Source organism: Cylas formicarius, unplaced genomic scaffold (assembly GCF_029955315.1).
Source record: "Cylas formicarius isolate icCylForm1 unplaced genomic scaffold, icCylForm1.1 PGA_scaffold_7__23_contigs__length_41026272, whole genome shotgun sequence".
Taxonomy (NCBI): domain Eukaryota; kingdom Metazoa; phylum Arthropoda; class Insecta; order Coleoptera; family Brentidae; genus Cylas; species Cylas formicarius.
This window is the reverse complement of record NW_026844352.1, coordinates 33,080,202-33,106,799: the sequence shown is the minus strand read 5'-3', so window position 1 is coordinate 33,106,799 and position 26,598 is coordinate 33,080,202. Positions and strand designations below refer to the sequence as shown.

The following is a 26,598-nucleotide window of genomic DNA, read 5'->3' as shown; positions in this document are numbered from 1 at the left end:
AAAACGGAAAACGCGCGAGACGTACGGTTCAATTCAATTTAAAGTTTGAAAGATAAAATGTGAAAAAAATAATTTATATCGAAATAGGTTTTTTTTTTTTTTAATAAAATATAAATAAAGTGCTGTTATCCGTTTCAATGTGACGCATTACTTTAAACGGCCATGACATTACTTGGACACAAATAATAGATGGCATTCGTAACAGTATACGTGACTTTCCTCTCTATCTTATACTTTTTGGTCCGAAATATAATAGAAGTGCACAGAAATTCGTTTTAGAAAATACATAAATTATGATGCTGCTGTTTTCTTGGTTCTTGTAGTTACATGGTATGCGAATGTCTCATTGTATTACAACTTACATTGCAATATTTTTTAATATATTTTTTATTTTTTATTATTATTATTTCTTTATTTTTGGTATAACGATTATGGAATTTCCTTATTCCCACAAACTATTATATGCGTCATAAAAACAATTTTGCATATAATTTTGCCATTTAACACTAACAAACACTAAAAAGTCTCATTTATTGTATCAATTTTTAAAAATCAACCTTTAAAAACAGAATTCCATCCAAATTTTGCTAGAAAGAAGTGCATAGCGTCCGCCATAAAAAAATGGCAGCATACATTTTCACCAGCAACTTTTATCTGCTAGAAATACACTTAGAAATTGCACCGTGTTTACCGGGCTTTACAGATCAATAAAAACGTTTTCGGGCTATTATCGGCCTACGAGTAAGTCATCAGTCAACCTAATTTTTCTATTTCATTCTGATATTTCCGTGAGGAGGAGAATGCCATTTAGTAAAAAACTGAAAAAAAATTCAGGAATAATATAAGCGTATAACCTGGTTTTACTACACTAAGTTTACTTCGAAAAGAGTTGAAACTTTGAAACAGCTGATTGACCACAGGCTTTCAGGCTACTTTCACTTTTCGTATTAAAGTGTGGTTTAGAAATACAAATTACTTATCTTTTCAACTGAATAAAATTGAAAAATCAAAACTTGTTGGGTACTTCAATTTTCCCGCCCGTTTGTAATAAAATTTTGATTCAAGATGAGTTATGAAATTGGTTTGGTTAGATGACAAACGACAAACTCGTAGACTCTCAACCATAACAGGCTGAAAAGCTTTTATAGGATTATAAAATCGTGATCCTATAACAAGAATGTGGGTACTACATGTTGAGAGTTGTCCTGGGTAATAACTGATGCTTTTATGAAAACACAACGAAACTTGCTTTTATTTATTTTTATTCGGCGCCATTTTGCATACTCATCCCGCTTCTTCTTCTTCGCGATTGACACAACTCTAATAGTGATATTGTTCGAAAATGGTAACTTGTAAGAATTAAAATCGAACTTCACTTCAAAAAGTAATGACAATGAATAAATGCGAGTAAAATCAGGGAAAAATAAATCTCACATTTTTATCTATACTAAGACATGTTCCGTCAGTTTAACCTCGCCTTATCAGTATAGAGGTTAATATTGAGTTATAGAACCCATTTTACTTAAACATCATAAATATGGTAATGATATAACCAAAAGAAATTAGTTGCTTTGCGGGTTAACTGTTTGTTTCCAGGGTAAAACTAAGAAAACGCGCAAAATAGCGGTCAAGAGATTCGCCAAAATGAAAAGCATGATCAGCCCGAGCGACCCGCGGATAAAAGCATCGCTAAGAGCCCCTCCGCGAAAAAAAAAAAAGGACGACCCCTATGCAGTGCAGGTGCGCGAGGCCCCTCAAGCCAGTTCAGCGTTATTCTTTCAATACAACACGCAGCTGGGTCCCCCATATCATGTGTTGCTGGATACAAACTTCATCAATTTCTCAATTAAGAATAAGCTGGACATAATCCAGAATATGATGGACTGTTTGTATGCCAAAACAATCCCTTATATAACCGACTGTGTCTTGGGAGAGTTGGAGAAACTGGGACAGAAATACAAGGTCGCTTTGCGTATCATTAAAGACCCCAGGTTTGAACGAATCCATTGCCTTCATAAAGGGACATACGCCGATGACTGCATTGTGCAACGTGTTACCCAACACAAGTGTTATATTGTGGCCACTAACGATAAAGACTTAAAAAAAAGAATTCGAAAAATACCGGGAGTGCCAATAATGTATGTTTCTCAGCATAGGTACACTATAGAGCGAATGCCCGACGCATACGGTGCTCCAAAAACTTGAAAAAGGCATTAAAAATTAAAAAAAAATCAACATATTTTTATTAACTACTGTGTTTAATTTTCCACGCCCCTATGGTGTATCTCAACCAGATCAGGCCCAAATCGATGCCCATCTGTATCCAGCTCCATATGGGGGTCACTTTGGATCCGTCGATTTCAGTCCAGTTGACGGCAACTTCAGAGATGGGAATGTTTAACTTTTGGGCTATGTAAAGCAATTCCACGTCAAATGCCCATCTTTCAACATGTAAACTAATGAAACATATCTTCGCAGCTTTCCGGGTGAACAGTTTGAAGCCACATTGGGTGTCTCTTATGCCTTTTACAGCAAAAAGCCACACTAAAAAATGGAATCCGTACATCAAAATAACGCGAAAAAAAGTACGGCTCGCCACAGCTTCCTCTTCAAGGTGTGCTCTTGATCCTATACTTATTGCGAGTCTCTCTTCCACCACATCCCTAGTTCTTAAATCGTCACAATCAATAAGTCCCTTCAAACTTTCTTCCATTTTAACGAGATCACAAAATTTTGTGGCTCCATCGGCATCCGCAAATAACAACAGAGCTCCCCTTGAACTTTGCATTCCCTAAAAACATATGAGTGGTTCAAATGAAAAACAATTTTTACCCCAATTGTCCCAACCAAACGCACAGCGCCACCTTTGCCTCTGTTTGTTTCCAATTTCAGAACTCTAACTTTATCTGTGCCATACTTTTTAGAATACTCCAACGCTCTTTCAACTGTGTTGTCTGAACTGCCATCACTTACTACTATGACCTCATATTTAAATGATAATTGCCTACTTCTTTGTTCTAGAAACTCTAGACATTCGTCAAGCATTGGAGGAACTGCAAAGGTTTTTTTTTAATTTTAATGCATTAAGGTAAAATGGGATAATTTACGTCTGACTTCTTCATTATAAGCTGGTACCACAACACTGAGGTAAACACTGGATTTATTTGTAATTGTAGGGAATTCGATATTTTCACCGGTCGCGGGGTCCAAAAAATATTTCTCCTTCTTGCTCCGCCGTACTACCGGATACGCGTTGGAATTAGAGATTAATATGAGGCATACCTGAAATCAATGAAAGATTATAACATAGATTCGGAATTTAACTAACCCCTAATATGGAAGAAAAAATCAAGGCGCTTCCATAAAACAGAAGAGCGTTTACATCGGCTATCATATTGGTTGATTATCTTTTAATACGCTGGCATATTTAAATTTTTCCTTTACTCTCAGACATTTTTAGGTTAATAACCATTGACAACAACTAGAAAAATTCACATCCAAAGCACGGACCAGGAAAACCTATTCACAAGTTTGTGAACATTATTACCAAGGAAGAAGGAAGTCGAGAATGGCATTAACCTCGTACGGGTTGTCACGTTGTAATTTCTTCGCTTAGGACTTTTGACTGTAATTGATGCCCGAAATTAAGTATTGTCTCTGTTTTTACTTATCATTACATAGACTGCTGAATTTCTAGCCACAATGGTAATTATTACCTCTTGTCTTAAACGTAGGTATACCGTGTGATCTTCATTGTCTTAGGCCGCTTTGGAACGGAAGGGCACCTTCAAAGTGCAGTACCTGCGTGATATCGAGGCCGAAGTTCAACAGCGATGGCGTGAAGAGAAAGCGTTTGAACAAGATGCTCCCCTATCTGGCTCTAAAAAATCAGACAAAGAAAAGTTTTATTGTTCATTCCCTTACCCTTATATGAATGGTCGGCTGCATCTGGGCCACGCGTTTTCCTTGTCTAAATGTGAATTTGCGGCCAGATTTCAAAGGCTTTTGGGTAAAAAGGTGCTTTTCCCGTTGGGCTTTCATTGTACTGGTATGCCTATCAAAGCTTGTGCCGATAAACTCAAAAGGGAGATGGAACTTTATGGAACTCCCCCTCAATTTCCCGACGTTGAGGAACCCATTGTTGAGGATAACAGCGATGTAATTCCTAAAGATAAGTCCCAGAGTAAAAAAGTAAATTTAAGGTAGTTATGACAACAGATGAAATATATTTTTTATTTTTAGAGTAAGGCCTTAGCAAAAACTGGGTCCGCGAAATACCAGTGGCAGATTATGGAAAGTTTAGGCATACATAAAGATGAAATTAAACATTTCGCAGATGCAAATTACTGGCTAGACTACTTTCCACCCTTAGCAGTTGAAGATTTAAATCGGTTTGGATTAAATGTAACATCAATTTTTCTTTTCCTTGGCTGCGTTTTATTTACCTAATTTCCTTAGGTGGATTGGCGGAGAAGCACCATAACAACCGACGCGAATCCGTTTTATGATTCATTCATCAGGTGGCAATTTTTAAGGTTAAGGGACAGGAACAAGATAAAGTTTGGCAAAAGGTATACTATATATTCAGCAAAAGACGGTCAGCCTTGTATGGATCATGACCGTTCAACTGGCGAAGGTGTTGGTCCTCAAGAGTACACCCTAATCAAAATGAAGGTTTTGGAACCCGTTCCTGTGAAATTGCAGTGAGGGCAACTAATATGTGCCTTGTTTTGTTTGTTTCCTATCTTTTGATTTGTTCCAGGCCTCTGAGAGAAAAACCCATATATTTAGTTGCCGCCACTTTAAGGCCGGAAACCATGTATGGACAGACCAATTGTTGGCTAAGTCCAGATATGACATATATTGCGTTTGAAACGAAAGCCGGTGAAGTATTTGTTTGTACTGAAAGATCTGCCAAGAACATGTGCTTCCAAGGATTCACTAATACAGAAGGATATTTTGACATTCTGCTAGAGGTAGTCGGGCAAGTGAGTTCAGGGTGTTATGAAGTCGACACATGATAATTTAACTAGTGAATCTGTATCCGTCCAGGTGCTAAAACAATGTTTTCTCTGTTTTCAGGACCTATTAGGATGTGTCTTAAAAGCTCCCCTAACGATTTACGAGAAAATCTATGCCTTGCCCATGCTCAGCATCAAATATGACAAAGGTACAGGGGTGGTAACTAGTGTGCCGTCGGACGCCCCTGATGACTATGCCGCCTTGGTGGATTTAATAAAAAAACCGGCGTTCAGGGAAAAATACTGCATCGAAGAGCACATGGTCATACCTTTCAAGGCGGTGCCTATCATAGAGGTTCCCGAGTACGGTAATCTGTCTGCTCCCGCGTTGTACGAAAAATTCAAAATTCAAAGTCAAAACGACAAGGATAAACTGGTTGAGGCGAAAAAAATAGTCTACCTTAAGGGTTTTTATGATGGCGTAAGCGTCGACGTCAGTATAGTTTTCCTAGGTTCTAAGCTTCGGCCTTAATTTCAAGGTTATGTTGGTTGGGGACCACAGAGGCCAAAAAACCAGGGACGTCAAGAAACTACTGCAAAAATCTTTGGTGGACGCGGGCGACGCGGTGATTTACTATGAACCGGAGAAGACAGTTATATCACGTTCGGGCGACGAGTGCGTCGTAGCTCTATGCGATCAGTGGTACCTCGACTATGGCGAGGAGAACTGGAAGAATCAAGTGAAGATCGCCATCGAGAATCTAAACACGTACCACGATGAGGTTAAGAGGAATTTTTTGAGCTGCGTGGACTGGTTGCACGAGTATGCATGTTCAAGGACTTACGGGCTTGGCACCAAGCTTCCGTGGGACGAGAGGTGGCTCATCGAGTCGCTTTCCGATTCTACCATTCATATGGCTTATTACACCGTTTCCCATTTGCTACAGGTAAAAAAAAGCGTGCATTGTAAAGAATCCTATATGCCAAACAGCCGACCAACAGCTATATCGCAATTTTTTGACACTTTAGGGCCGTAGGCTCCACAAGGGCACAATTTGATATTTCGCTCCGGGATATTTAAATACAATGACAGATATTGGTTGAAAAAAAAAAGGAAAATGAAAAAATTGCTGTAAATAATTATTCGGTATAATTTTGGTTGGCTTTACAAACATATCAACTGGGTGATTAAAGTCGTCAAGTAAACTTACCGCAGTGTGTCGCTTCCTGTAGGGGATGTTTTAAAAAAATATATTTATATGTTGTATAGATGTAATTGGTAAGTATTTGATTTTATTTATACTTATTTCAATTTTAGAAGCATTTAACTTTCCAGAAAATTATATGAAGTGGAAAAAATATCGATAATCTTTTATATACGTTTAAATAAATATGTTTTTTTTTTATATACTCTTAGTCTGTCATAATAAAATGAGTGATGCAAGCAAGAAAAAAATTCGTCAATATTCGGAGGGATATTTAAATTTTGGTTTCATACACGCTGTTCACGATGTCTTTTTGTCTTTTATGCCAGCAATGCTTGACTAACAAATCATCTTCAAGGCTAAATATAGTGCTCATATTTATTCAAATTTGAGTTACTTTAAAAGTAAAAAAAAGAACAGAATTAAAGTCTTTATTTACTGCAAGTACTTCAACTAATAATCGTCTTACTGAGGCTCATCAAATTTGTTTATTAATTGCTAAGACTGGAAAAAATCGCTATAGGAGAGAATTTGACAAAAACCGTCAATATCAGCATTTCTTAAAACGGTTCTGGAAAAAGATGACAACGATCTAAAAGCTATGCCACTCAATAATAATATCGTTAGCAGAAGAATAGACCAAATGAGCGAAGATTTTGAAAAACTGAAAGCAAGAAAATTCTCAGTGCAAATGCATGAATCAACTTTGGGAGACAGTTAGGGAGTATTGATAACTTATGTAAGATATGTTAATGAAGCCAATATCTTTCAAAAACTATATGTATTAAATAAGCAGCTTCAAGAAACAAACACTTATCGATGCAAACTCAAAGATATTTGGTTTCATTACCAATATAGAGTTATATCAGAAACATATTAACAACAAAAACTTTGAACAGTTTCATTGGCGGAAAAAATGTGAAGTAACTTATTTTTAACCTAATATAAAATCTCTGTGCAGCAAGCATTAAGCCTAAGGATCGCACTAAATTAATATAGAAAATCTGCATTAAAATTACTTTGAATTTGAATTTTTTTTTGTTATATGTTTTTACCTATTATTTACTGTTTTTTGATAGCAATTTCAAAGTGATATCTTCATAAAACCTAGCATTTATGTTTCTTAAATTAACAAATCAATTTTTTAATGTTAAAAATTATGTATGGGGGGATAAAAATTTTAGAACTCTTACAGTGGGGTCTGGCTTAAAAAAGGTTGGGAAACACTGCTTTAGAGACTTGTGTATACTAAAAACCTTTTCTATGTTTGACAAAAAAGAAAAATTAAATATTTGCTTCTCTAAGGCCTACTGCTAATTTAAGAATAAACATCATTAAATAAACATATCTTAAATATTAGTATGCATATTATACATTAATATTAATGTTATAATTTAAAATAAACAGACAGTTGTATATTAATTGTATATATTGAACAAAAAAAAGAAGAATAATGTAATTAAGTCGTGATACAAAATTAAAGCGAAATTATTAAGAGTGGAAGGCATATGCTATCCAAAGTGTACACGTGCCCAGTTTACACAAGAGTTAGTAGATAACACGGATACCGTTCAAAGAATTCGAATCAATACAAAAAAATAAATAAGGCGACCACGCTTTAACAATTTGAAAATATAGGTCAACAAAAGTGTATAAGTTCATGTGGGTGCAGTCGCACTTGCGATCAAGGTCAAGATCAAACTCTAACAATTCTTACTCCAAGTCGGCCCGCGCAGGTCAAAATCGACTCCAAATTCATAATCATGAGAATAGCCTTTATTGAACAGCTATAATAATAATAAGAGTTAAAAAATGTGTTATTGGTATACTAATAAATGGACCTTAATTTTTTTTCCTAAATACTAGAACTGAGCTGGATTCAAAATATTTCTTATAATTATTATAAAGTTTAATGGAACGCACTAAGGCTAAAGCAGCGTTCAAATTTACAAGTATAGTAGTGTCATTTCGTTACTTCTGCGCCCTCCGTCACCCAATCTCTCTTATGTTTCGGTCGGGGGGTGGGGCGTAGGGCATAACAGTAAGCAAAATGAACTACCATCCATTTCAAATCCACCCGCAAAACAAAAACGAACAACCACAAAATTTCTCTTTTCGGTGCGCTGATCGATGTATTTTTGAATTTTCTGCAGGGGAATAGTTTTCGGGGCGAATGGAATCAGGTCCTGATCAAACCGGAACAAATGACGCCCGAAGTGTGGGACTATATATTTTTCGCCGACGCCCCATACCCGTCGGAATGCGGGATTTTCCGTGTTCTCCTCGACGCCATGAAACGCGAGTTCGAGTACTGGTACCCGTTCGACGTGCGCACGTCCGGAAAAGACCTGATCCAGAATCACCTAACATTCTGCCTCTATAACCATTGCGCGATATGGCCTGACGACCAGACCAAATGGCCGAAGGGTATGCGCGTCAACGGCCACCTGCTCTTGAATTCCGAGAAGATGAGCAAGTCGGCGGGCAACTTTCTCACTCTCGCAGAAGGTTTAGACAAGTTCGGCGCCGACGGTATGCGTTTGTGCCTCGCCGACGCCGGCGACTCCATCGAGGACGCCAATTTCGTCGAGAGCACCGCCGATGCCGGCATCTTGAGGCTGTACAACTTTCTCGAGTGGGTCAAGCAAGTCATGGACAGTAAAGGGTCTTTAAGGTTGGTTTGTTTATTAGTTACTCTGTTCTTTGGTAACTCGGCAACCGTTTGAGCTAGAAGGTTAAAATCCTCACACATTTTAAATAGTCAGAGATATGAATGGACCCTGTTTTTTTTTGTCTGTTTTCCTTCGATGGTTCGATTTCGCTAAGCACCCAAAATTTGCAGCTGTCGGCCTGAGGTTGATATAAAGCATATCCGAAACAAGACACTCTGGTGATGTGGCATCGTTAGTTTGTTTCTATACTTTACGTTTACAAGGTGGATCTTAGTGCAGAAATAAGTCGCTCTCTTAGCAGAGTTGATGAATCGATATTATGTAAAATATTCATGACGAATGTGTTGAAATGTAGAGCTCTTTTTTGTTCCATTTTAAGCAGCCAATTAAATCTGACGATATGCGGCAGATATATGGTCGTATTTTCAGAGACATATAGTAAAATGTACACAAAAACCCAAATATCACGTCGGTTGTCAGGTTGAAATGTAATTTCAAATGTAAAATAGGCCTGCTACTATTTAAAATTTTTAGTGAAAGATATTTTTTAAATGAAGAAATCGCTCATCAACAAAAGTCGCATCAGTCAATGTACGGTTAGAGGCTGTAACTCTTGTAGGCTCATTTATAATTTGTTGAAGATTGTAACTTTCGAAGAAAATTACTACTGGATTATCATGAGTAAAAGATTAACATTAAAATCTCCAAGAGAAAAAATTGCATCAACAGTGGGATATGCATTGGAAAATATATTGTCTAAATCAACTAAATCATCGTTCAAATTAACATTAGGGGGTCTATAAAAACAAGAACATGCGATTTTCTCCTCTAACCCAATTTTTATGATTAATTACTCTCAACCATAATTTACATTAAAATTATTACTAACCGCTTCTATATTTAAAGTACGTTTTTCTACTCAGTTCTTTAAAATACCCAATTATACAACGATCTAGCGGGAAGCGTCACTTTACCATGTGAGTTTCTTGTCCCACGGATCTGAGCTACTTCGGACATTGCCGTGATATTACCGCGCGGGTTTGGGAGCAATCGGATGTTTTCGGAGATATTTCCCACGCTTTCAATTTTGACATTTGTCTATTCTGACGGTCATGTCGTGAATGGATTCAGGTTGTTTTGTAAAAAATTTGCCAAAAACTAACACTCACAGAAAAAGTATAGTATGCAACACATTTGGTAAACTTTTTAAGTCAAATACCGTTTACCACAATTGTTGCACAATACACTATTAACAAATGCAGCAACTCCATCACCTTGACCCAGTCTGGGTCATCAGTTTCAGGCAGAAAGCTGACAAAAATTATTGCTTTTGTGCTATTTTAAATTTTGGATTATTTATACGAACAGGTCAAAAGTAATTAATTTCCTTATACCATCCTGAATTAAAAAAATAACAAAAAAAAAGAATAAGAAATGTGTGCAACCCATACAATAAGTTGTTACACAGTAAATATTTTTTTTTACTCCCGTCTATAAAATACCTAATTACGTACCGATCTAGCGTGCGGGAAGCGTCGCTTTGCCACGTCAGTTTCGTTTCCCATGAATCCGTGCCGCTTCGGACGTTTCCGGGATTTTACCGCACGGGTTTGGGAGCAATCGGATGTTTTCAGAGATATTTCCCACGATTTGAATTTTGACATTTGTCAATTCTGACAGTCATGTCAGTGAATGTATTCGTATTTTGTGAAAATGTACCCAAAAACTAACGGTCGTAGAAAAAGTGTAGTACGCAACACGTTCGGTAAACTTTTTAACTCACGAGTTTATTTGACACGAGCGGAGCGAGTTTGTAATAAACGAAATGTCGTTTACCGCACTTGTTGCATAATATACTATTTCTACTATATATATTTAAGAATTAAAAAAATAGAATAATATTCTATATGCGTGTAAGATATACATACTTTTCACTGCAAAAATAGTGTGTTATACATTACGTAAGAATGCAAGATGTTAACAGAAACATTTTTGTTATCATATAAATAACTGGCGTCATCACATCAGTAAACAAAGTTGCCAAAAATACACTTATAGTACTCACGTGAACTATAAGTTTAAATTTTTAAAGATATTATTTCTATTCACTCAAAAAAAAAAACTTTTTCAAGTTTCTAACCTGGTCTTTTTTGTGCCAATCGTTTGGCCGCATTCGACAAATTCAGATTTTGTGAAGAATCGAGAAAAATCTTTCAGAACTGGGGTGCACACGTTCAACGATCAGGTATTCGAGAGCGAGATCAACCTGAAAATCAAAGAGACGAAACAGTTTTACGAGAAGATGCTGTTCAAGGAAGCGCTGCGCACCGGCTTCTTCGAGCTGCAAGCCGCGCGCGACAAATACCGCGAGTTATGCCTAGTCGATGGCATGCATTTCGTTTTCGTCCTCAAGTACATAAAAATTCAGGCGCTCTTGCTTTACCCGATCTGCCCTCACGTGTGCGAGAAGGTGTGGTCGCTGCTCGGCAATGTAAGCACTTTAACCGCCTGGAGTGGACATAAATTCACTGCTGCCACCGTTTTTGTTCTCTTTCTAGAACAAAAGTATTTTCGCGGGGCGCCGCACCGCCATCGTTTGGCCCAGTGGTGGCCCTATCAACGAGATCGACATTAAGGCGTCCGAGTATTTGATGGATACGGCGCACTCGTTTCGAATCCATTTGAAAAATCATTTGCAGGGCGCCAAAACAAGAAAAGACCCCCGCCACCAAGTGGACGTGTCCGTCAAACCGAACGTCGTAACCGTGTGGGTGGCGAAGTCGTTTCCCGAGTGGCAGAGTTGCATTTTGACCGCGTTGAAGCGCCACTTCGAGGTATGCTGCCGTGGCGTCGCGCATGCCGCTTTTCATTATCTCTTCTTAGAAAAGCGGCGTCTTGCCGGATAACAAGAGCCTCTCTGCGGAGTTCGCGAAAATGGGCGAACTCAAGAAGTACATGAAGCGGGTGATGCCGTTCGTGCAGGCGGTGCGAGAAAAGGTGGACAAGATGGGCGTCCGAGCTCTCGCCTTGACCTTGGAATTCGACGAGGCTCAAATTTTGAAAGACAACGCTATCTATTTGGCCAACACGCTCGACGTAACATTTTCTACGATATGTTTTTTTCAGATATAGGCTAGATTTCGCCGTGTTGTAGGTCGAAGACCTTGTGGTCAGGTATACCGACGAGGACGGGGCTTCGGAGAAAATGAAGGAGTGCTGTCCCGGGGCTCCGTTTGTAGTATTTTCGACCAAAAGTGGGGTTAGGGTAGAGTTCGTCAACCCGATCCCCGGTTCGGGGTTATTTTCGAAGTATATAGTCGTCAGCGACGACGACACTTACGATAAGATCGTGCAGAAGCTCGTCAGGGACGTTAAACACATCAAAGGTAACTTTTTAACGAGTTATATATTTTTTATTTTTAGAGTTTTTTTTAGATCCCAGTGCTGTTCAGTTGTGGAGGTTTGAAGATCCTGTTTTGGGTGAGGTAACAATGCCGCTTTTTAACGAGCCGACCAAAGGAAAAGTTCTCCTCGCCAAAGACTCAACATTTAAAGTCGATTCTGACCAGCTCAAAGTTTACGTCGCGTCAAAGGGGAATAAAAGTTTTGAAATCGGCAAACAGCTGACTTACCTACTGTTGCAGGAAAACTGATGAATAAATTATTTATTTTTAAAAATCGTTTTTTTTTTATTTAAAAAAATATTCTCAAGAAACACCTAAAGGGGTGCGATTAAAACGAAATAAGCAGCCAAAGAGGTAGACCCACAGACGCGTCCAAATAAGCACTTGACTTGATCCATGAGCGTAGTTACAATGAAAGGCAAGCCCAAGGACGGGGTTAAATATATCGCCCTCTTAAACCAAGGTCACGCCCACACAAGTAATTAGAACGAAAGACTCACTTAAAAGAATGTGACAATAAGACAGGGCAAGAAAGCGAAACAACCTCCGCAAGTCGAGTTGGTAAGTCTACCATCTTCGATCAACGTCATCTACGTCAACGACTTGTCAACTGTCTTTCTGAAACTACCTAATACCTTATCTCCTGCATTTATGGTACACAAAGCCGCGCCCATAGAATAAGTACGAGGGGAACATAACCTATATGCCTATACGAATTTATTGTTTATCAACAATCGAACGTTATAATGGAGAAAGAAGACGAATTTTTGCACACGTTCTTTACGCACGTCTCCCAAATGTGTTTTGATAAAGCCCGCGAACACCTCGTAAGGCGCCAGCTTTCCCAAACCTGCGGTTTTTGTACGGTTTTGTCATAGGAAAAGGAAAAACAGCCGAAAACGCCTACCAATCCCTGGACGACGTTCATCAACGTGCTCCAGCAGCTCGCACTTGCGGAAAAAAGCTACATGGACATCGGCTTCTTGCAAAACAAACCCAAGAGTTTCCTCCGCAAGGATGTAAGTATTTCTCAAAGCGTTACTCCAAAAACAGTCACGTCCGCCTCTAGAACTCGCTCAGGTCGGTCTACGAGTCTATGAGAAATGATTTTAAGAAAATTGACGACGGGTGCAGGCAAATCCCCCAACTGAAGCGCCTCCAAAACTACTGTCGGAACACAATGCAGTTTTTGACTGCGCGTATCAGTTTGATTGATTTGTATCCTTTTTTTCAAAGCTCATCCAGTGGACGCCGCTTGTTTGTGTTGTTGTTCTTAACGCACACAGTTATGAGAAAATTTACAACTTGTGCATGAGCAACAAGCACATGTTCTACAATGAGGTACTCAAAGGAATTGAGTTCATCATAAAAAGCAACGTGTTGCAATTTACAGACATTAGTATGACCCCGATGAAAGCAGTATTCGGTCTCGAGTGCGAGGTACTGCAGCAGTTGTTTGCGGCACTGCACGAGCTCCAGAGGTTGCAATTTTTGCCCTCTTTGGCGCTGATTCACGGCGCGCACACTAGATTAGCCGCTTGGGAAAGCAAAATGCAACGAGAGGTCAGTTCCAGTGCATCAATCCAGGTTCATATTCTTAAGCCCCTGAAATTTTGGTTGAATTTCAGACCTGGAAACTCGGCATCTTCAAAAATAGCCCGCTGCCCGCCCTTTTCCAGTGGTTGCAGAAACTGAAAGGCGCGGTGCTGGGCAAATTTAGCCTCTACTTTCACAACACTCTTGCTAATCAGACTACGCCCAGTGAGATGAGACATTTGTGCGCGAAATTACACGTGGATTATTATCAGAGGTTGGTTTTCTGTGTCAGACCAACTTGAAGGACCATTTTTTTTCAGAATGGTGACTTTTCAAAGAAAATACGATGCCGCTTGCGTCATTTTATTGTCGGATAATCAAGTAAATTGTGATACTACTGGCTACGACAGTTTTCCCATAATCGTATCATATCCGCCAGTAGGTATGCTTTACGCCCATTCTGATTGTGTTATGAATCCTAGCAACGTTTTTAGAGAAGTCCGCCTCAGCTGGATACCATTTTGAAAATGATATCTGACGCGAGTGATGTTTTAACCGTCAATAAATCCGTGACGAAATTTAGTTCACAGGTAGAATTCCTTCTTTTAATTGGAAATTTTTGGTAGTCTGTGGCGTTTCAGGATCAGTGTACCTACTGCCTGTCTATGGTCGAGCCGAACATATATTTCGTCATTCTGTTCGAATCAAAAAAGTCCGACAAGGATATCTGGATTGGCAACTTTGTCAACGAATTCTGCACCCATTTGAGATGCACCAAGATATTCCTCGCCCTTAAAAATGTGTCAAAATAAACGTATGACCTTGTTTCTACTTTTATTCACTATGGTTTTCGCATTATGTCCTATTTTCTGTGCGTTCATCTTTTTGTGGTCTGTGGTCGCACGGAACATCTCGGTTGGCCGTGAATTCGAAAAGCTGAGTGACAGTTTTCGAAAGCGACATCATTTCATTATTCAGAAAGTTGTAAAATGTGGCGGTTTAGAACAACGCGTGTCCAGGTGATTTGGAGTCGGGCTTATTCGAGCGACGCCAAGATTCCCGCGACATCACTCGCGACGCAGAACGTCGAGAATCGACCTGCACCGGCGATCGGGATGACGCGTAAGTCAGCTATTGCGATTTTTTCCTACTCGAAATTTTAAAAAACCGCTGCTCTGGTTAGTGGGTGCAGTTCCTACGGCGATTCCGAGAAATCCGACGGCAACGCCTACGAAACCGTTGGTCGTCAAAGAGACCGTCGCGAAAACGGCCAAACCCGATATAAAAGCAAACCCAAAAGTGTGCTCGTTTGGCGATATTCCCGGACCAATCAGTTTGCAATTGATTTCAAAGTTTTGGTCTCACGTTCCCGTCATTAGCAGCACCTTTACAGCTGGCGCCTTGTTCCAAGTAATGAACCTCGGCAAATTTTTCGGTAAGGTAACGATCTGACGTCACAACACGGTAGCGACGGTAGAGTGCTATTTTTGGTTAGCGTTGACCATGGACCAAAAAAATTAGCACACCGTGGTCCGTGGAGTTTACAAACCTTAGTATATTGTTTCAACGTCGCCTAAAATCTGTTTCATTGCCGCTACCTGTGTATTTCCCGCATATTGCGCGATCAATTGGCGAACGGGGTTCCGATTTCAAGGTAACATTTTGAGTTGGGGTGGGAACGCGAAGTTCTTTCAAAAGTTTTTCAACGTATACGGACCGGTTGTGAGGTTGCACGGCCCATTCGGCGGCGACGTAGTGCTCCTTTCCCGGCCCGAACACGCGAGCTTAGTATTTCGTCACGAGGGTGACCAGCCAGTAAGATCATGCCTGGATAGTGTTGAGAAGTACCGACTGGAGCATCGCAAAATGAGACAGGCCGGACCTTTCGTCATGTAAGCGCGTGCGCGAACGACGCACGATAGCATCATTTTAACGGATCGCGTTTCAAGGTCGGGTATGGAATGGGAACGACTACACAAGACACTGGAAAAGCCGATGGCGGCGGATGAGGCGGTCGCCCATCACTTTGCCAACATCGCGCATATCTGCGACGAATTCGTCGACAGGGTGGGAGCGGTGCGCAATTTGCAGGACGAGGTGCCCGGCGATTTCATGGCTGAGGTGCTCAAGTGGGCGCTTGAGTGCATGTGCTCCGTAACGTTGAACCGCAAGTTCGGGTTCCTCGACCCGACCGGGCTGAGCCCGACTTCGGACCCCGGACGGCTAATTGAAGCTGTCGGAGCAGCGACCGACGCGATCCGTCGCTGCGAGTACGGTGAGCTTTCCAGTCAGTTGATTCATTCGCCCATTTCCGACCTCCATCGAGGACATTTCGACACATGTTCATTGACTTTTTTTTTTAAACCTATACCCCAAAAAGTGTTATACTCAAACATTATAAACATCGATATCACTCGGTTTTATAACGAAAAACAGTGGATTCTGCAGGCAGCCGACAAGAAACAACATGTCACGCGGAATGCCACCCACAATTGTCCATCCCAGATATATAGAGTTTTCTTCTTTTTTTTTTACTAGCTTTTCGGTCAAGAAGGTAATTTTTTTTGTAAAACGTTTTTTATTGGAATTCCACCACACAAAATATGCTATCAAGATCTGTCAATTCAACAACACCCTGTCCAGCACCGTCAGTTATAACAAACACCAGAACCGACTTCCGAAAGTCTATAGCGCCGCCTGCGACATTTCCAAAGTTCGATTGGCTACGACTGCTAAAGATTTCCGTAACAGACCGGCCGATTTAGAGTTCTCCAAACGATGTACCATTTTTACGACATAATCAGTTATTTGATTTTGGTAAATTTTTATGAAGGTCTAACCGCAGGCTTATTATTGTATTATTACAAACACTAAAACGGAATAGAAATAACTCCAATACATTATCTACATAAGATTTTGTATTACTTTCCTAGGAAAATATTTTAGCGTCATTAAACCCTTAAATTGGAAATTAGTGTTTTTTAATATGGGCAAATTCAGCCTGAAATCGACTTACCTCAAGTAGGGACTATTTTAGGAAGATTATAAAATGCACACTAATATGAATTAATGTAACGGTTGAATCAAATAAAGTTTCCCCACTCTCAAAATACAACAGTTCGCACGGCACAGTTCTTGTCGGCTAACATCTTAAATACCGCACTGGCTTGGGGTACTCGTGCTGAAAAGAATGGTTCCTTCCGCTTTACAACAGGCTGGTCTTAAACTCATTCCGAAGTGAAAACCATAAAAGATTGTAAAAACGGTATATCGTTCGGAGAACTCTGCTATGACTTGATGACATAAACAAATAATTTCTGGTTCCGATCACCAACCGTCGCGACTAACGAAAACGGAACAAACGCGACACAAATGCACTCAAACCAGTACTAGATTAGGCAGAACTTCTATTTGTTACGATTGCTAGAATCATTCGGCCCGTTTACCAAAATAGTTCAACTTTGACAAAAGTAAAGTTACAGTATATGTGTCGGTCACAGACCTTGATAACTTACTAACACAAATAAACTCTGTTCGAACTTTGATCTCGAACGACGCCACAATCGATCCAAAGTTGGGGTAACTTAGCACTCCAGAACTGGTCTTCCTTTTTGCATCGGACCGCATCACGCAGTACCGTTGGCGTGCATTCGCTATAAATCGATAATATTTGCGTAACGTGTAGGTTTCCACGTGTGGAAATTTATGGAGACGCCCGCGTGGAAATCACTGGTGAAAAACTGCGATACGATCGACGCCATATTGGGCAAATACGTCGAGCATGCGCAGTCTTATCTAAAAGACACGAAATTTAAAACGTCCAATTACACGGTAATCGAGAGTTTGCTTGCGAGGGACGACGTCCTTGTCGAGGACGTCATGACGGTGCTGCTAGACATGTTTCTGATCGGCGCGAACGCACTCGCGCATTCCGCCGCCTTCCTCCTCTATCATCTGGCGAAAAATCCACGCTGTCAACGTAAACTCATGCAGGAAATCGAAAAACTGCCGCAGCAGGAGCCGCTGACCGCTAACGCGGTCCGTTCGATGAAGTATCTGCGCGCATGCGCCCGCGAAAGTTTAAGGTTAAAACCGCCCATACCGATTTTGAACCGGGTGCTGAGCGAGGACGCGGTGATACACAAATATTTCATCCCGAAAGGCACTTACGTGCTGATCGCGACCCATTTGGCGAGTCTCAGAGACGAGTACTTTGAAGACGCGCTGAAGTTTAATCCGGAACGGTGGTTCTCGCCCGAAGTGAGCCCCATCGGAGACGAGATTCAGAGGTTCGCTTCGTTACCCTTCGGTTACGGACCCAGGGGCTGCGTCGCCAAGGAATTGGCCGAAATCGAGATCGGTCTCTTGGTAATTAAAACCGTCAAGAGGTTTAAGGTGGCCTATAATTATGGCGACGTGGAAAGTTCCAACGTTTTGCTTGCTTCGCCCGCCAAACCTCTGAAGTTTACGTTGGAGGACAGAGTTTGAGCAGCGGAGAGGTTCCGTTTGTATTGTGACGCGTTTGATATCGTGAATAAATTTTTTTGAGGTTGTGCGTTGTTCTTTTTATTTATTTACACCGCAATATTAGTAGGCCAGGCAAGCTAACCAAAGCGAAATATAAAAAACATGAATTTAAAAATCGTGAAGAAAGGATTTGGACTGATCGATCCGATCTATCATCTTCGAAGCATTAGAATTACGAGACAACGTCCTGGCGGTTAATCTCCAGTGTCTGGTCTCTTTTGAGTTTTGGTTAGTTATATGTGAGGTCGCTATTATTCGCTGGTCTGTGAAAATGAACGAAGTTGATCCTCCGACCATTAGATCGCGCTGACGAGATGCAGATTCGTAAATTTGTGAAAAAATAGACGTAATTTCTCACGATCGGTAAAATCATATAGCTATTAGGTAACATAGTAGCTCTCGTACGGTAAAGATTGGTGCACCTTGAGTAGCTGATATTTTCGTAGAGACGGGATTGATATTTTCTGCGCAAATTTCCTGTGTTGTAAACAGGCACATCACCCAAGAACATAACTTACGAATTCAATAAGTACTTTAGTAGTGTGGGGAAACACTTGCCGGGTAGATCAAAAGGGCAAAAACTGTAAAGTTTAAACAGAAAAAAAGTAATTTTAGTCACCAATACTAGAAAGAGAATTAATGCAAATAATAAAATTGATGAAAAATACGGATTCAAGTGTGGGATGGTATATCTAACACTCTTAGAAAAACATAGAAATATTTTACTACACTGCTCTTATATTTCGTTACCCTGGTGTTCTTCAAGAGGGAGTCTTCCCTGACATTTTAAGGGATCGGTTATTATCCCTCTATATAAATCAGGTTCGAGAGACCAAATGTCGAATTACAGGCCAATTGCACTGGTACATGGTGTTGATAAAGTCCTTGAAAAATGTATAGCAATTAGATTAAACTAATTTTTACAAAAAAACGCCATATTCACGCCACTTCAACACTTGGCTTTAGGAAAAATGTAGGTCGCTGGCGGAATATAGTCCGATCTTTTAATGACATTACTGTTTTTCTCGATTTGGGCAAGGCATTCGGCACAATATCGCGCCATATCTTGCTTTAGAGACTTGTATTAATGAGCCAGCAAAAAAACTAATTAAATCATACCTGCAACATAGAGCGCAAAGGTTAAACTAGGTGATTCCCTGAACTACTCTCTTCCGGTAGGGTATGCTTCTGGGGGGCCAATATTGTTTACATTATATATGAATGGAATATTTTTCATTTTACAGAAGGGAAATATTGTCTGCTATGTGGATGATGCAGCATTGATTATTTTTGAAAACACTTGGAAAGAAACTGTCGCAAAGGTTGAACAATTACTAAGTCTGCTTAAGAAATGGCCATTTATTAGTTATTCCATGACGAGAGCTGGTACTCCAAACTTGCAAATAAACAAAATTCATAATTTTGACTGTGGCTATGACACGAATTGTAAATGCGATCTTTACACAAATTCTACCAAAAAGTTAAAATATTTAGTGGTAGTTAGAATCACTATGAAAATTCGCAAGTTATTCCATTTTTTTTTATATTACGTCATTTTATTTATTCTCTTTCAATTAGCCAGAAGCGTGTTTTGAAAATAATATTCAAAAACAAAATATATCCTTCAAAAGAATTGTTTACTGAAGCGAAAGTACTAAGTATCAACAAAATCCACAGTCATCAGACTATTAAGTCGTAACAAGATTCATAAAGAAACAATCAGCCATTCAGTAAAAACCAAACCAAAAACCAAATTAGGTCGTGCCAGTACCGATGGTAAAATTTACTTCAGTGCAGAGGAGCCTTCTGTTTGCAGCCCCTAGAATATATAACGCCTTTCCAGTGTATTTGCAAAATAGGATATACACAAAATTTAAGAGGATTGTTCACTCCTGGTTGTTTGCTGACTATGACATTCTGGAAGTGATAAATTAGCTGTGAATAAAATTAAGGGGGTGATAGATTTAATAACAATGTTATTTCATTTAACTTAAGTTTTCAATTCAAATATTGATATGAACTTAGTCATAACTAGTAAGGTAAGCTGCATTAGACTGAACATATGCACTCAAAATTTTCTCAAATTCATTGTGCGTTTGTGCAAATATTATTACTATACCTTTAAATCTCATCCACTAGTCTGCACTTTGCGCTATTTTCTAAAGAGTGATCTCCACATAATTAGTTTTCCCAAAACATTTAAAGGTATCTGGGCATATTCTAAGAAAATAGTACTGTGGAAATGCGACATCTTAATCGAAACCTGTCGAATTGACGAACTGTGAGAGGTAATGAAGGAGGTTATTGTACACCACCAAGTATTATTGGTTGAAAACCAGATTTCAGTTGGTTGACATGCGCTTTTTAAATGGTCAGCTCAATTTTGTTCATCGTCGCTTCAAAAATTGTTATATTACCAGCATAAGCAGTGCCTTTATACATAGTAGTTATCTTGTTTAAGGAACAAACTCCATGCTATAGGTCCGTCGTGTTGAAAATGAATAAATAAAAGTCCGCCATAAACGTTATTCAAATTTATTCAATTCGAAAAGTTCTATGTACACGTTTTTTTCCTGTTTTTAAAAATCTAAAATATAAAGTTTTTTCTTTCCTAAAAAATACGAACGATATAATTATAATGTATATCCCGCGTCTAAATTATTTATTTACAGCGCGGTAAATAGATTTCTTCCGAAATAAAAATCACGAGCGCACAAATCTGGTCGGTACGCGTTTCTTCTCGGTGTGGGGAGTTGAAAGAGAGATCACAGAATTTTGGCCATGCGTCGGCAGCGGGTCGACTAAAATGAAATTCGTTGCTGTACAAAAGGCTGAAGAAAAAAAACAAAAAGAGGCCACAGTTACTGGAATGTGGTGTTCGCCTTTTTTTCTGAGGACGCGGCTTCCGAAAAAATTAAGAAAAAAATAAGCCACTATTACGACGAAGACGTCTCCCGATCCGCTATTATACAGGGTGAGCGAAAAAAAATTAAAGCTGCCTTATTGCGCGCGCGCTTGCTGCACGACAGTCGTTTATTTTGGCACATAAGTTTCCCCTCATAATGTCGATTGCACTAATCTCGAATCGATTGGCACCAAAGTCACTATATATAAAAAAAACACCATCTATGCTTGTTGCCCCTCCCCCCCATACGCTTAATGAGCGATGGGCGGATCGGGCGAGCACACGATGTTGACGTGGCGACTCGTGCTGCTCAGATCAGTGGGGCCGTCGTCGACACTAAGATCGGTAGGCGACTCATCGTACGAACTTTCCACCTTCATTTCCAACTGGTGGTGGGAGGGTTCGGGCAACTTTAAACGGGACGCCACGGCTTCGGACACCTCCGTCACTCGTATCGACGATTCGACCGGTTCCGGTTTGATCGCCGCCATCAGCTGCATCTGAGGAGGTTTCGTCGAAGTCGGCGACATCTGTTGGCGCAGCAGAGAGATATTTTTGATGTTCTTTAATTCGGTTGGGTTGCGCAGGAATCTGTAACACCACACGTTTCCTGCATATCTCTGACCAAGCATAGGCAGGTAAAAAATATTTTATGCACAAAAGATACGAAACAACCAAAAAATAACGTCCGATTTTTATTTAGTGAAAATGGCGTTGAAAAACGACCGAATGACTTAAAAATGACGCGAAATCAATCTCCAACATTATTCAAAACTAACAATTAACCGAAAAGTTATGAAAATGCAGGTGTTGTGTGTTAATCTATCTACTCGAAATCATGAGCGGAAACCATTTATTTGTCCCAATAAGAGGGGTTTTAAGAACATATCTGCTTTTCTGAGGTAGATTTGGGTGTATTAAGAGGCGAAAAAGCAGATTCTGGCAAGGATCTTATGGAAATCGGCAACTATCTGACTCAGTAAGGGGGTTTTACACCGATATTTAATGGTTTATAAAGATTTTCTCTACTATAATACTTAAAGACGCCAATTTTGGCTAGTATTTGAAAGATATTGACATGAAGATGTAACTTTTTGGATCAAAAATTGATAGTTTAAGCTGATATTTGCAGTTTTGATGCGGTTTTAGGTACGATATGAGTCGGAGAAGCCGATTTTGACTGGAATCTGTTTAAAATGAGAAGGAAAAACCTGCTATCAATCAACGGATAGAAAATATTCCGGTAGAAAACTACTCTGTGTCGACCAACTCTAATTACATCAAATTTTTATCAATTCGCAAGTTTCTACCAAAGACGACGCAAAACCAACGCAAAATCGGGTCATAATTGCGTCGAATATTGGTCGTTTTCCTGGTTCTGATCTGATTTTGACACTCCCGTTCACTTACTGGTAACAGTGTCTCTCGCCCTGGACTTTCCTCAGGATGTTGACGCGGTAATAGTAGCGAAGCGCCCGCGACATCTTGTCGTAGTTCATCGAGAGGTGATTCTTCTGGATTCCCCAGAGCTTGGCGAGGCCCGCGGGGTCCACGATTTTGAATACGCCCGTTTCGCGATTCTTCCACGCGATATAGCTCGTGTACCGCTGAGATGGATCATTGAGTAACTGTTGCAGGAAGTCCCAAAGCAGTCTGCCGTCTAAAATAATTTCGGTCGGTATCGCTCGGGCGGGGCGCGGGGTTAAAGGGACTCACTGGTGTTTGGTTCCGGAGACTCCCCGGCGAAAAACTCCCTCTTGTACAGACCCGGACTGGACACAGACTCCAACTTGGGACTTCTAGGGGTCAGCAGCGACATGGGACTCATGCCGACGTAACCCGGCGTACTGGGCGGGCTTCCCACGTAACCGGTTTTCGAGTCCATCGGATCTTCGTCGGAATCGGACGGATTGGAACCGCTCCCGTTGGAACCGCTACCATTCGCGCTATTAAAAATCGAATGGCCGAAAGTTTGGGGTAAATCAGCGTGCTGAGGACTCCCCGATTGACTGTCCAGAGACGGTGCCGGACTCAGCGTCACCGAATTACTCTGAGCCATTATATGGGCCGCTAAACTGGCCGCATGCGACGAATGGAAGGACGCAGAGTCTCCTTGAGCAACGAGGTTCCAAGTGGGAGTGGGCGGTTGGGTGGTATGTGGCGACAAAGGGTACGGGTGCCGCGACGTAGGCGTTATCGGACTATTCGGCAGGATCCGTTGGAGGTTATTTGCCTCACGTACCAAAATCTGCAGGACGTTGTGCAGCACGTCGCCCGAACCTGGGGCCCTTTCGGCTAAATCGGTCCTCGTCAATAGGCATACCGCTTTGCCGTTCATTTGAAACATGTCCATGTCGATAGGTTGCAGGTCGAATTCCCGCTCCGCCCACCTGATGAACGTCACCACGTCGTCGCGCGACCACACTCTGGGGTCGGACGCTAGCGACGCAGGCAACTGACTCTTGTAGTCCCACAAAGGAGACGACGGATGTCCACCTACTGCCGGGAATGTCAACGGGTACCTCCATAGGAGATCCGGACTGAACGGCAACGGTAGCGGCAAGCGATCCATAGGGCCGCTCGTGCTAGTGGAGGTCGGGATCGGCGGCAACGGTCCCGGTACTAGTTTCATCCTTTTCTGGATCGAAAAACAAATCCACATTCAGTTTAATCGGCGATTTGTTTATGAGCGAAACGATCTCGTCGCCGCCTACGAGTGATCGCGCCGTTTCGTTAGAAGTAGACGTTCGCGGAAGCCGCGTCCCAAGGCCAAGAGTGCGCTTTTGAAACCCACGTTATTAACATATTAGCGTTTTCCGGTTTTTCGACAGCGCCGTTTCCCCGTTTAAATTTCATCTAAGGTGTTCGTGGAACCGCTGACGTTTTGTGACGAGAACAAAGTAGGCGACGTAAACGCAAACCGCGCGTGGTTTTTACTTACAGCGATTCTTAGGTGCGGCGGATTTCCCGTGAGGCCCCTTTGACCGCACGCCGAAAAATTCCCGCTACGCGAATTATCAAAAGGCCAGAACAATTTGCTGCGGAATACATCAGCAGCGCCTTCCGCGCTATACTAAGCCTGGCAACAGAATCGACAGTAATAATTATTTCCCGAATATCGCGGACGACGATAAGGAAACACGAATTGACGTCAATCGGGTTCGATATTACGGCGGTTTTTTTTTCCGTCGGACGGATTTTTGTCGACGATTAGCCCGGGTCCGGCTAATTATCGTTATTTAATGGCGCTTTGCCGCGCGAGCGGCGGTGACGCGGTCGAAATTTCCGCGACTAATTCGATTTTAAGCGCGACGGCGACGGCGTCCGGGAACAGGAAGAAGGCACTCCGCGAAAGATAACGCGCTACACGTCAGTGCCGCACTCGAAATGTACGCGCGTAAACTACGCGTGTGAAAAATATCCGGCGATCGATAAATTCTAGTTGCGAAACTAGTAAGAAACTGCATAAAAACTGCCCAAATGCGCAAGGAAAACACATACATGGGCAACAAAAACGATTATTAATAAAATCACGGAGATTGGAAGCGTTGCATTGACAACCTAAGTGGTCCGCAGAAACACCGCAGAACCGTTTAAAATTCCATCACCGCCGTTGAACCTTGCAGCGCTTTTCCGAAAACTACCTGTATTAGCGTTATCTCGACAGGCAACTTCCGGGTACGCCGACTTATCTTGGCGCGTTTAATCGTTATTGCAGGGACACGCGGTAAACGTCATGTCGCGGACATTTCAAAGACGCCTCCGTTTCTCCGTCGTTACGTAACTTGCGGAAATACCGCCCGCGCGCATCCGTGACGTCACGTGCGGTCCAACAGGTGTGTGTGTGTGTGTTGTGTGTGCGAGATACGCAAATACCAAATAATCACCTTATCCACGTTGATCGGCTGACGATTATATCCGGGTTCGCGCAAGACACTCAAACACACATCGCGTCACTGTATCCCGTGCTCTTTTACGCGAGCGGTATCCAACTATTGCCCGGACGGAAGGGAGTTTATTGGGAAACGAAGCGCCGAACGCAAAAAAAAAACAAAACAAAAACTACGTGGGTAACTGTGACTGCCAGTGCTTGCGCGAGCGACAGCGGCCACCTTACCACAACCGTCTTGCTGCTAAACTGTTTTTCGGATCGCACTTGCTGTGTGCACGGCTCTCAGAGAGTCGTGGGGGCGTTGGGAGGGGAGGTGAAAAGCGTACGCGGACGCACACACAGCATGCACGCGTTCCGAGCGACGTTGCCAGGTCCGGTGATACCGGATCTACAAACACTTGCGGCAGCGGTGGTGGGGAGACCCGGCTCGACTTCCTACTCGTTTCCACTCATACACACACACACGTCGAAATCTGTGCCTGCGTATTCGCCGCCACCGCCACCGTCGCGTCCCTTTGGGTTATCTGTGTTGCGCCGCTGATACTACGATTTGTCGGTGTTGATTTTGGTGGTTTAATTTTCTTGATAACGGGCTGTCGAGTTGTTATATCGACATCGTTGTATCTTTTTATTATTAAAATGAAGTCCACTTGGTACTATAGGAAGCAGGGAAAATTATTGAAAATGATTATTTATGGAAAATCCGTACTTTTAAACTTAGACTTCGGCATGTTTAGGTATTTGGCTGTTTTGCTAACAGATATTTTATAAAACATCTGTTACAAAGGGCATGCGATTGAGAAGGGATATATTTGTAGATCTGTTCAAAAATCAATCGGATGCCATTCTATAATGTTACATTATAAAAAAATCTATTAATTAAAATTTATTAATATCTATTCTTAGGTACTGCATCTAATAAAATATATGTAATAACAATTTTTTTGCTGTTTTTTTTTTTTGGCCAATAGCAAATCAGGTTTTCAAACGAGTGTCAAGCAAGTTATCTTCAGAAAAGACCTGAGACTTGGCAACAATGCATGCAAACACTTGAAGGAAATTTTATGGATTCATTGGAAACCTCGAGTTAAAAACTGTTAAAATTGATACTTTATAGAATGACACCCCGTATGTTTATTAAAAGAATGTAATTCAAAATCGCGTTATGCGAATACGGAAAACTCGTCAAACGGCGAGAACAGCGTCCACAAGTGGGCATAAAAGTCGTTGAAAGACGTTATCGCGTTGCGCGAAAACAATCGAGGATGGGTTTATTGTGAATTATAAATTCCGCGAATCGGCTGATAACTGGAGTGTTTTTCGATTTCAAGGTCGTCCAAATCCGCCAGGCGACATCGCGCCCTGGGGATGTCAAGGCGCAAAAAAGAACGATTAAGAAGGAGAGTTTCTTCTGTCCAATGGCCGACGCGGGATTTAAGAAGAAGCCACGCCGTCGTTGATTTCTGGAACGGAAGTTTTGCAAGTTTCTCCCGCCG

The 26,598-nt window shown here is 41.2% G+C and overlaps 6 protein-coding genes across 8 annotated transcripts; 4 read left to right on the top strand and 2 right to left on the bottom strand.

The window, feature by feature from the left end:
• Positions 1–1,201: 1,201 nt before the first annotated feature.
• On the top strand, positions 1,202–2,230 carry LOC132704607 (rRNA-processing protein FCF1 homolog). Its single transcript, XM_060674714.1, has 2 exons — positions 1,202–1,540; positions 1,597–2,230. Exons 1-2 carry the CDS (start codon positions 1,538–1,540, stop codon positions 2,203–2,205), a joined length of 612 nt encoding a protein of 203 aa, XP_060530697.1. The 5' UTR covers positions 1,202–1,537; the 3' UTR covers positions 2,206–2,230.
• A 3-nt stretch (positions 2,231–2,233) lies between these two features.
• Positions 2,234–3,486, bottom strand: LOC132704606 (dolichyl-phosphate beta-glucosyltransferase). Its single transcript, XM_060674712.1, has 4 exons — positions 3,329–3,486; positions 3,108–3,282; positions 2,848–3,053; positions 2,234–2,791 (listed from the first exon to the last, which is right to left on the bottom strand). Exons 1-4 carry the CDS (start codon positions 3,392–3,394, stop codon positions 2,246–2,248), a joined length of 993 nt encoding a protein of 330 aa, XP_060530695.1. The 5' UTR covers positions 3,395–3,486; the 3' UTR covers positions 2,234–2,245.
• Positions 3,487–3,549: 63 nt separating this feature from the next.
• LOC132704605 (leucine--tRNA ligase, cytoplasmic) lies at positions 3,550–12,504 on the top strand. The gene is made up of 13 exons (XM_060674711.1): positions 3,550–3,705; positions 3,763–4,191; positions 4,243–4,404; positions 4,459–4,703; positions 4,763–4,988; positions 5,083–5,442; positions 5,501–5,908; positions 8,320–8,840; positions 11,056–11,329; positions 11,397–11,672; positions 11,722–11,934; positions 11,993–12,224; positions 12,274–12,504. The coding sequence occupies exons 1-13, from the start codon at positions 3,703–3,705 to the stop codon at positions 12,489–12,491; spliced, it is 3,567 nt and encodes a 1,188-aa protein (XP_060530694.1). The 5' UTR covers positions 3,550–3,702; the 3' UTR covers positions 12,492–12,504.
• A 379-nt stretch (positions 12,505–12,883) lies between these two features.
• LOC132704804 (KICSTOR subunit 2-like) lies at positions 12,884–14,720 on the top strand. Of its 2 annotated transcripts, none has more exons than XR_009619322.1 (8): positions 12,884–13,069; positions 13,121–13,261; positions 13,312–13,460; positions 13,529–13,805; positions 13,871–14,052; positions 14,099–14,220; positions 14,273–14,368; positions 14,420–14,555. XR_009619322.1 is itself a non-coding variant. In XM_060675062.1 (8 exons), the coding sequence occupies exons 1-8, from the start codon at positions 12,989–12,991 to the stop codon at positions 14,588–14,590; spliced, it is 1,215 nt and encodes a 404-aa protein (XP_060531045.1). In that variant the 5' UTR covers positions 12,885–12,988; the 3' UTR covers positions 14,591–14,720. The 2 variants fall into 2 exon arrangements, 1 of the variants encoding a protein (XP_060531045.1); XM_060675062.1 differs by having other exon boundaries at positions 12,885–13,069; positions 14,099–14,216; positions 14,420–14,720.
• A 4-nt stretch (positions 14,721–14,724) lies between these two features.
• Positions 14,725–18,327, top strand: LOC132704803 (probable cytochrome P450 49a1). Its single transcript, XM_060675061.1, has 5 exons — positions 14,725–14,900; positions 14,962–15,213; positions 15,433–15,670; positions 15,728–16,053; positions 17,464–18,327. Exons 1-5 carry the CDS (start codon positions 14,768–14,770, stop codon positions 18,264–18,266), a joined length of 1,752 nt encoding a protein of 583 aa, XP_060531044.1. The 5' UTR covers positions 14,725–14,767; the 3' UTR covers positions 18,267–18,327.
• A 2,507-nt stretch (positions 18,328–20,834) lies between these two features.
• On the bottom strand, positions 20,835–25,238 carry LOC132705268 (ets DNA-binding protein pokkuri). Of its 2 annotated transcripts, none has more exons than XM_060675755.1 (4): positions 25,098–25,238; positions 22,927–23,848; positions 22,621–22,870; positions 20,835–21,801 (listed from the first exon to the last, which is right to left on the bottom strand). In XM_060675755.1, exons 2-4 carry the CDS (start codon positions 23,840–23,842, stop codon positions 21,462–21,464), a joined length of 1,506 nt encoding a protein of 501 aa, XP_060531738.1. In that variant the 5' UTR covers positions 23,843–23,848; positions 25,098–25,238; the 3' UTR covers positions 20,835–21,461. The 2 variants fall into 2 exon arrangements, with proteins under 2 accessions (XP_060531738.1, XP_060531739.1); XM_060675756.1 differs by lacking the exon at positions 25,098–25,238 and adding an exon at positions 24,152–25,056.
• Between the last annotated feature and the right edge of the window lie 1,360 nt (positions 25,239–26,598).

What these genes read in the sequence shown, in the direction of transcription:
- LOC132704803 (XM_060675061.1), top strand. Translation starts at nt 14,768, where the DNA reads ATGTGGCGGTTTAGAACAACGCGTGTCCAGGTGATTTGGAGTCGGGCT. An exon ending in GAACCTCGGCAAATTTTTCG is followed by an intron (nt 15,214 to 15,432) that starts GTAAGGTAACGA and finishes TCCGATTTCAAG; the next exon opens with GTAACATTTTGAGTTGGGGT. An exon ending in GATCCGTCGCTGCGAGTACG is followed by an intron (nt 16,054 to 17,463) that starts GTGAGCTTTCCA and finishes CGTAACGTGTAG; the next exon opens with GTTTCCACGTGTGGAAATTT.
- LOC132704804 (XM_060675062.1), top strand. Translation starts at nt 12,989, where the DNA reads ATGGAGAAAGAAGACGAATTTTTGCACACGTTCTTTACGCACGTCTCC. An exon ending in ATAAAGCCCGCGAACACCTC is followed by an intron (nt 13,070 to 13,120) that starts GTAAGGCGCCAG and finishes GTTTTGTCATAG; the next exon opens with GAAAAGGAAAAACAGCCGAA. An exon ending in TAATCGTATCATATCCGCCA is followed by an intron (nt 14,217 to 14,272) that starts GTAGGTATGCTT and finishes CAACGTTTTTAG; the next exon opens with AGAAGTCCGCCTCAGCTGGA.
- LOC132705268 (XM_060675755.1), bottom strand. Translation starts at nt 23,842, where the DNA reads ATGAAACTAGTACCGGGACCGTTGCCGCCGATCCCGACCTCCACTAGC. An exon ending in GTCTCCGGAACCAAACACCA is followed by an intron (nt 22,871 to 22,926) that starts GTGAGTCCCTTT and finishes AAATTATTTTAG; the next exon opens with ACGGCAGACTGCTTTGGGAC. An exon ending in GGCGAGAGACACTGTTACCA is followed by an intron (nt 21,802 to 22,620) that starts GTAAGTGAACGG and finishes GTGGTGTTACAG; the next exon opens with ATTCCTGCGCAACCCAACCG.
- LOC132704606 (XM_060674712.1), bottom strand. Translation starts at nt 3,394, where the DNA reads ATGATAGCCGATGTAAACGCTCTTCTGTTTTATGGAAGCGCCTTGATT. An exon ending in TTATAATGAAGAAGTCAGAC is followed by an intron (nt 3,054 to 3,107) that starts GTAAATTATCCC and finishes AAACCTTTGCAG; the next exon opens with TTCCTCCAATGCTTGACGAA. An exon ending in AAGGTGGCGCTGTGCGTTTG is followed by an intron (nt 2,792 to 2,847) that starts GTTGGGACAATT and finishes ATATGTTTTTAG; the next exon opens with GGAATGCAAAGTTCAAGGGG.
- LOC132704605 (XM_060674711.1), top strand. An exon ending in ATAAGTCCCAGAGTAAAAAA is followed by an intron (nt 4,192 to 4,242) that starts GTAAATTTAAGG and finishes TTTTATTTTTAG; the next exon opens with AGTAAGGCCTTAGCAAAAAC. An exon ending in TAAATCGGTTTGGATTAAAT is followed by an intron (nt 4,405 to 4,458) that starts GTAACATCAATT and finishes TAATTTCCTTAG; the next exon opens with GTGGATTGGCGGAGAAGCAC.